Here is an 8,022-nt window from a genome sequence, read left to right on the forward strand (position 1 = left end):
CTTTCAACAGCTCTCTGACCTTTCAGGTTGGAGGACCGGGCAGGCGGGAGGGAAACTGTGCACAAAGCGGGGGACAGGGGACAGGGCGTGCGGTGCTCGGCACACGGCCCAGACTAGCACCCGGCGCTCGGTGACCCGCCGCTGCACCCGGCACTCGTGACCGGCTGCTGCACGCAGCCCCTTTCCGCTCAAAGGCGGCCCGGGGCGCACGTAGGCAACCAATGCGCGGCCGGTGTACACAGCCCGGTGCGAACAGCCCCGGGGGCCGCGTGGAGCGGGGAGTGACTCAGCGCGGGGCGTGTGCAGCCCGCGCCCGGCGCGGGCGGGACTTTTGCACTCGTCCCGGTTCTTTCTGGGTATAAAGACAGCCCGCCGCGCTCTGGGCTCCACCACGCTTCCTGCAACTCCCAGTAGACTTCGGTGCAACTGTGTCTGGACTCCAGCAACCCTTCAGCTTGCCATGGATCCCAACTGCTCCTGCGCCACCGGTAAGGGGTCTGGTCAGAGGCTGGGGAGGCTTGGTGCAGCTTGCAGAGCTGGAGATGCAATTCGTGAACCCTCTTTTGTTCTTTGATCACTATTTCAGGGTACTGATTGCCCCTTCCCAAAGCGTATTAGTGTGTTTTTCTCTCCATTCTAAGTTATTCGGAGCCCTTGTTTTATTGATAAGGGTATCTGACTTAATGGCTTGGCCAAGTTCCCAGCACTTGGTTGTGCAACAGAGGCCCTTAGACCCGGACTCCTACCAGGCAGTCCCGCGTTCAGATATCTAGATTCTCACCTCTGTGTTTCTTCTCACAGGTGGATCCTGCACCTGCGCTGGCTCCTGCAAGTGCAAAGAGTGCAAATGCACCTCTTGCAAGAAGAGTAAGTGGAATCCTCTCTTCCCTCTGTCCATCCCCTCGCTGCCCTCGGGCCCCTCCCCACCCCCACACCATCCCCAAGGGAATTTAAGTAGGCTGTGGATGCCTCTTCCTGGAAGTGAGTGCCTGTGGGCGGTCTCTGCTATGCTGGGCAGGAATCTATTCCCTGTGTACCTAGGGCTCATCTTTGCCAACTCTTCTCCATCCTCAGGCTGCTGCTCCTGCTGCCCTGTGGGCTGTGCCAAGTGCGCCCAGGGCTGCATCTGCAAAGGGGCATCGGACAAGTGCAGCTGCTGCGCCTGATGTGGAGAGAGCCCTGCTCCCAGTTGTAAATAAAGCCACCTGTACAAACCTGGATGTTTTTTTCATACAACCCTGACCTGTTTGCTACGTTCCTTTTTCTAAAAAACATGTTAATGACAATAAAACATCTTTGTGACTTGATTCTGACTGGTTGTCTTTGTGTACCTTGAAAATAAGGGACTAGGGTGGGGGACTGAACTGGGAGTGCAGACACCTGGGCTCTGGATGGGAATGTTAGTCGCAGCAATCTGAGTGCCTTCAGCAAAGCCATTGAGCCTCATTTTCCGTATAATGGAATGGCATTGTGCCAGATTAGAGGTGGGGACAGATACAGGATCTCTCTGTTCTCACGTTAAGGGTTGATGGCACAGAAATATTATTTTCATTCTCTGGTTTCCCTGCCCAACTTCAGTTCCTCAGATTTTAGTCTAGGAAGGACTACAGGGGTTAGAATCCAACTCCCCAATTCTTAGATTTTTTTTTTTTTTTTAAGCAGAGTCTCACTTTGTCACCCTCAGTAGAGCACTATGGTATCATAGCTCACAGCAATCTCAAATTCTTGGGCTCAAGAGATTCTCTTGCCTCAGCTTCCCAAGTATTTGGGACTATAGGTGCCCACCACAATGCCAGGCTATTTTTAGAGACAAGGTCTGGGCTTTGCTCAAGCTGGTCTCAACTCCTGAGCTCAAGCAATCCACCTGCCTGGGCCTCCCAAAGAGCTAGAATTAACAGCCCCTGGCCTTCCCAATTGCTAGGTTCTTTTTTTTTTTTTCTTTTTTTGAGACTGAGTCTCTCCCCTCTGTACAGGTAGAGTGCTATTGTGTCATAGCTCACAGCAACCTCCAACTTTTGGGCTCAAGCGATTCTCTTGCCTCAGCCTCCCGAGTAGCTGCCACAATGCCTGGCTATTTTTAGAGATGAGGTCTCCCTCTGGCTCAGGCTGATCTCAAACTCCTGAACTCAGGCAATCCACCCACCTCGACCTACCAGAGTGCCCAACTGCTAGATTCTTATATGAAGCTTCTGAAATCCCTGTGGTGAATGACCCATTTTTTTCTATTAGTTACAGACTAGAAAAATTTAATGAATAAGAAAACAAAATTTAAGAAGATACACAATACAAAACCCACTTTTTAGATTCAACAGAAAAATTCCAATAAATATACAGAGAACAAAACAGAAAAAGTAAGACACATAATGGGCACAATGTAAGGGTATATGGCGCACCTCCTGGGTAAGGGGCACAACTACAACAGGGACCTTACCTGACAAATGCAAACATTGTAACAATCATTTGTATCCTCATATTAATCTAAAAATGAAAAAAATAAATAAATAAAAAATAATACAGCAGAAAAAGTAAAAAATACAAATGCTACATGTTTGTTCAAGGGTATGCACTGCGGACTGGGAACAGCAGACTGGCCCCATCTGTGGCCCACACACCTTGAGCAACACTGGCCAGCGCATCCCCACAAGGAGCCATCAGCCTTGAATTGCCCAGTGCCACTGAAAGGACACTCCCTGACCCCTAAGAGCTCCCTCTTGTGACTTGACTCTGAATCATTGCAAGTTCCTCCCAAGGTCAGGCTGAACTTGCCCCTCTTTCAAATTCCAGGCCATGGCTCCTTCAGAACAGCAGGGGAACTAGGGACTTGGAGGGAATTGCCTAGCATTTTCCTGGCCAGAGGAAGGGTGTGTGCTCACTGGTTCCAGATGAAGTACTTCGTATCTGCCTGGGCCAGGGTGATGGCAGGTTCTGCAGTTTGGAGGGTTTGGTGGTGCCCATTAGGAAGGAGTAAGGCTGGTGACTTCTAATTAAAGTCAACAGTTTCTCCCTTTGGCTATTTGCTGAGGGAGTGCTATTTGATGTTCAATCAAAGAGAACTTGGCCCAGGAATAAGGAACACACTTGCCCGAAGGTGCCGTGTGGCTCTGTGGCCTTTTGGAAAGAAGTCGGCCTGTGTGAAGCACATGAGTTTTGTTGTCAGGCAGTCCTGGTTCACAGCCCACTCTACCACTTACTGGCTGTGTAGCCTGGGCAAGTTGCTGAAACTCTCTGAGCCTCCCTTTCATCATCTCTAGAAAGAAAACTTTATCTCCATGCAGGCATTAAATAAGAGTTGCCTGACTCCTGGCTAGAGTTTAATAACAATGACCATTATGATTTATAAGAAAATAATGAAGAAACATAACAATTACATTCCTCTTTTCTGTTTCTGTAACTGGTTATGTGGTCATATCAGGTATTTACAACTTCCTATTTGGTATTGCCTTTGTTCTCAGCAAGCACCTCAGCTGGGCATGGTTCTTTACAGGGTGGAGTGAACCAAATCTTCAGTCCTAAGGGGTCCGGCCCATTAGTACTCTTTCCTGTAGTAGGTTGTTAAAGTCGTTCATTGACTTCAATCACAGAACAAGGGAGTAGTATGAGACACTAGGGATCTCCTGGATTCCAGACATTTCCTTCCTTACCTCCATTCTGCAGTAGTAGTCCAATTTCTTCTTGGTAATAACAATGAATCACCCCAATGAGTGTAGCAACTTTGCCTGTTGATTCAGAGGGAAGGGGAGCCCAACGTGGCCTGGTGGCAGTCTTAACTTCCAGTCCAATGGAATCATTGTTATATCTCCCAGAAGAAGCATTCCTCCCTCTGGAACCAAGATCTTGAGACCAGCAGAGCATAAAGTCATGGGAACAGGAAACAGAAATTATGCTGATGCAGATGAAGTCAGATTTTAGTCCATCTATTTCACTCCTAGGAATGCCATGATCAATGAGTCAACACCACAGGACTCTGCAAGTCAGGATCTTCTGCTCTGACTGTGCTATCCATGACAATAACCATGCCCAACTTTGCCTTTGACAATTTAGTGCCTTTCCCTGCCTCCTGCCACACTGGGATGCAATCATCTCCATTGCATACAGGATTCCCAATTCAGTGGCAGCAATTCCCACTGCGATTTCTAACTCTAGGGAATAGTGACCACAGAACTCTCCAAGGACACTGGGGAACCCCACAAAAACTTATTTCTTACTGTTGAGCTGAAAGGTGCACCCTCTGGACACTCTCAGATTGGATAGGCAGATAATACGTTACAAATCATCTCTAACATGTACTTTACTCATAGCATAATTAAATGTTAATCATATCAGAAAAAATAACTTCACAGCAACATCTAGAGTAGACTGATGTTTGACAAAAGAATTGGGCACTAAGACTGATGTTTGACAAAGGAATTGGGCACTACCTAAGCTGGCACATAAAATTACCTATGGCATATTTAAATAAAAACAAAATTCTTTATCAATGCAGAAATGAAAGCTCAATCTAACTTCCAGACGTAACTTACTCTAATATACACTATGCCTGTATTTATTTTTTTTTTTTTCTTATTTTCCCCTTCACTATCACTTTTCAAGCTGTCCAGGGTGGAGCTTGAGTTTTGCTCCTGCTTAAAAGATTTTAAGTACAGGGTGGCACCTGTGGCTCAAAGGAGTAGGGCCCTGGCCCTATATATCGGAGGTGGTGGGTTCAAACCCAGCCCTGGCCAAAAACTGCAAAAAAAAAAAAAAAAAAAAAAAAATTAAGTACAGTGGTGTTGAAGATACATTCACAGTGAAAGAAATCCTTTCCCCACTTCTTCCTTCAAAAAGCTAACCTGATTCAGACATGGCGGCACTATTGTCTCACTCTACAACCTTAGGCAAATTAACTGAACTTGAACCTCAGTTTTCCTATTAGAAAAATGGGTTAATAGCACTATTGCCCTTTTATTGTTCTTGGGAGTGTTCAACGAATCAAATGATTAAACAGGTATTGATACAGACTAACTGCGGAGTAATAGGAGTAATGAAAGGTAAATTACCACGTTTCTTGCCTCCTTATTTAATGTAGGGTCTGCAAGTCACCTAAAATGATCCCTCCCTTGGGGGCGTCTCAGATTTTCAGACTCTCATACCTGGAGTGGTATGGGTAGGGTGGCTGTTAGGGGAGCCCTTGGAGAATTTTCTACAAGGAGGACCTAGACAAATGTTCCCTCACATCCCCTCAGACATGGAGAGTGGGAGGCAGAGAGGGAACAAGAGCCCTGAGTCCCCCCGGTTGCTGTGCACGGTAAGAAGCCGCGGAAGGACCACGCTGGGGACATGGGCAAGCAATTCAGGATCGCCAGGGTGGGGACCGGGAGCAAAGGTCACATCTTGTGTGCTACACACCATTCCCTCGCTGCGATCTCCCCCCACTTCTATCGATCTAGGGACGTGAGCACCAGGCTGGGGTTGGACACGGGCTCCAGGAATGGCGAAGGACAGCAGTGAGGGCTGAACGTGGGGATACCATGACCCGGGCTGGATTCCGGGAAGTTTCTGGGTAGACGTGACCGGTAACTTGGGAGGCGCAGGACCCACAGCCGGAACGCGGTGTACCGCCAGGCGCACGGTCCCTCCCGCGCTAGCGGGCGCCAAGGGGGCTGCCCCCAGCGGCGCGCACCGCCCCGGCCTCGGAGCTCCTGCGCCCGGCCCGCCTGCTGCGCACGGCCAAACCGCGAGCGGCGCTACTCCGCGGGGCGGGTGCAAGGGGGGCGGGGCCTCTGCACCCGAGACCTCTCCGGACCATAAAGGCGGCTCCAGGCGCCTGGTCTCCACCGCGCCTCCCGCCCTCCTCACCAACTCTTCGCCTGTCGCCTCGGAACTGCGGCCTCACCTAGGCTCGAAATGGACCCCAACTGCTCCTGCGCTACTGGTAAGAGAAGCCGTTTTTTGGTCTTTATATCACCCGTTTCCCTGGTACAGGACAGATTGCCCCTGGGTTTGAAGAAGTCTCATTTGAAGTTGTGAACTGAACTCCGTTATTTCGTCTGGTGCTGTCTTCCTGCCCAACCTTCAGAGAGCATTTCCATCCGGCCAGTGACTCTACCAAGACTCCAGAGTGACCTGCTCTACATCGCGCAGTGGGGCCAGCAGGGCCCAAGTTCCCTGTCCAGGCTCTGAGCAGTCAGATGGATGGGAGGCGGGGAACATTGCTTCTTTAGTCTGCCTGGGGTTAGAACAGGAGGACACTTGCCCTTCCCAGCATGAGGAGAGAGAGATTGGAGCTTCTCTTCCTCTGCCCTGAGTGGGAAGGGAGCTCTGAGGGCTGAGGGCAGAGCAGGGGACACTGGAGAGTTATGGCTTCGCTGCTGTGCCTTCTGCTTCTCCGTCATTGCTCACTGCCTGTCATTCCCTTCCTTGCAGGTGGCTCCTGCAGCTGTGCTGGCTCCTGCAAATGCAAAGATTGCAAATGCACGTCCTGCAAGAAGAGTGAGTGTGGGGCCATCTCTAGGAATCTGGGGTGTGGCTAAGATTGGGAGGGGGGCCCAGAGCTGCTGCTGAGTGTGTGCTTCCAGGAAATGACCTTCCTTTTCCGCTGTGGGATGTGTCATTCCTTCCTAAGGTTTTCTGCCCTGAGATCAGATGGTGCAGGGCAGCCTTTTTGTATTGGGACACAAACCCCAAAGATACCAGCAGTTGTCTCAGAACAGAGCTATGCCATCCTGACAAAAGCCTCCCCCAGGGCTGAGGGCAGAGCCTCCGCCAGAGTTGCTAGTGGGGCAGTGAGGTGTCTGGTTAAATCTATTCTGATCTTTTCTTTTCCCCTTCTTCCCCAGGCTGCTGCTCCTGCTGCCCCGCAGGCTGTGCCAAGTGTGCCCAGGGCTGCATCTGCAAAGGGGCATTGGAGAAGTGCAGCTGCTGTGCCTGATTTCAAAATAGCCCTGCTCCCATTTGTAAATAGATGCATGTACAAACCTGGATTTTTTTTTTTATACAACCCTGACCTGTTTGCTGCTTTCCTTTCCCCATGAAACATGTGAATGATAATAAAATACTTTTGACTTGATTCTGACTCTGGTTGTCTTTGCATGCCTTGGAAATAAGGGACTGGGGTGGGGGACTGAGCTGGGAGTGCAGACATCTGGGCTTTGGATGGGAATGTTAGTCCGGAGCAATCTGAGTGCCTTCAGCAAAGCCATTGTGCTTCATTTTCCATATATTGGAATTACATTGTACAGATTAGGGGTAGGGACAGATACAGGATCCCTCTGTTCTCATGTCAGGGGTTGATGGCACCAAAACTTCATCTCTTATTTTCATTCTCTGATTTCCCTCCCCAGCTTCAGTTTCTTATTGGATTTCATCCTTGAAAGTCACTATAGGGATTGGAATCCAACTCCCCAGTTGCTTAAACCCTACACAGGGCTTCTCAAATTCCACAGTGAAGGAACAGCTTTTATTTCCTGTCCATCACAGACATAAACCATTGCCAATAAAATGATATTAACTGTGGAAATAATGAAATCACAAAATAGAAAACCCATTTTTTTAGATTCAACTGGAAAAACTTCAATAAATACATGAAGAAGTAACAGGAAAATTAAAGATTCACAACCTCTTCCCATATGTTCATCAAGGGTGTGCACTGCAGACTGGAAACAGCAGACTGGCCCCATCTGTGGCCCACACACCTTGAGCAACACTGGCCAGCACATTCCCTCAAGGAACTATCAGTCTTAAGTTGTCCAGTGCCACTGACAAGACACTCCTTGACCTGAGAGCTCCCTCTTGTGACTTGGCTCTGAATCTTTGCAAGTCCCTCCCAGGGCAGGTTGAACTTGTCCTCTTTCAAATTCTAGCCCATGACTGCTTCAGACCAGCAGGGGGACTAGGGACTTGAAGGGAATTGCCCAGCACTTTTCTGGCCAGAGGAAGGGTGTGTGATCCCTGCTTCCAGATGAAGTACTTCATATCTGTCCCGACCATGGTGATGGCAGGTTCTGCAGTTGGGAGGGTGTGGTGGTGCCCATTAGGAGTGAGCCC

General features: G+C 49.3%; 2 protein-coding genes across 2 annotated transcripts; both read left to right on the plus strand.

Moving 5' to 3' along the window:
• Positions 1 to 337: 337 nt before the first annotated feature.
• On the plus strand, positions 338 to 1,307 carry LOC128593873 (metallothionein-1E). The gene is made up of 3 exons (XM_053602228.1): positions 338 to 488; positions 802 to 867; positions 1,075 to 1,307. The coding sequence occupies exons 1-3, from the start codon at positions 461 to 463 to the stop codon at positions 1,164 to 1,166; spliced, it is 186 nt and encodes a 61-aa protein (XP_053458203.1). The 5' UTR covers positions 338 to 460; the 3' UTR covers positions 1,167 to 1,307.
• Positions 1,308 to 5,755: 4,448 nt separating this feature from the next.
• Positions 5,756 to 7,045, plus strand: LOC128593881 (metallothionein-1E-like). Its single transcript, XM_053602240.1, has 3 exons — positions 5,756 to 5,911; positions 6,403 to 6,468; positions 6,816 to 7,045. The coding sequence occupies exons 1-3, from the start codon at positions 5,884 to 5,886 to the stop codon at positions 6,905 to 6,907; spliced, it is 186 nt and encodes a 61-aa protein (XP_053458215.1). The 5' UTR covers positions 5,756 to 5,883; the 3' UTR covers positions 6,908 to 7,045.
• Positions 7,046 to 8,022: the final 977 nt, after the last annotated feature.

Source organism: Nycticebus coucang, chromosome 2 (assembly GCF_027406575.1).
Source record: "Nycticebus coucang isolate mNycCou1 chromosome 2, mNycCou1.pri, whole genome shotgun sequence".
Lineage (NCBI taxonomy): Eukaryota > Metazoa > Chordata > Mammalia > Primates > Lorisidae > Nycticebus > Nycticebus coucang.

Coding starts and splice junctions, on each gene's coding strand:
- LOC128593881 (XM_053602240.1), top strand. CDS start 5,884: ATGGACCCCAACTGCTCCTGCGCTACTG. Junction 5,912..6,402: donor CAACTGCTCCTGCGCTACTG/GTAAGAGAAGCC, acceptor CCTTCCTTGCAG/GTGGCTCCTGCAGCTGTGCT. Junction 6,469..6,815: donor ATGCACGTCCTGCAAGAAGA/GTGAGTGTGGGG, acceptor CTTCTTCCCCAG/GCTGCTGCTCCTGCTGCCCC.
- LOC128593873 (XM_053602228.1), top strand. CDS start 461: ATGGATCCCAACTGCTCCTGCGCCACCG. Junction 489..801: donor CAACTGCTCCTGCGCCACCG/GTAAGGGGTCTG, acceptor TTCTTCTCACAG/GTGGATCCTGCACCTGCGCT. Junction 868..1,074: donor ATGCACCTCTTGCAAGAAGA/GTAAGTGGAATC, acceptor CTCCATCCTCAG/GCTGCTGCTCCTGCTGCCCT.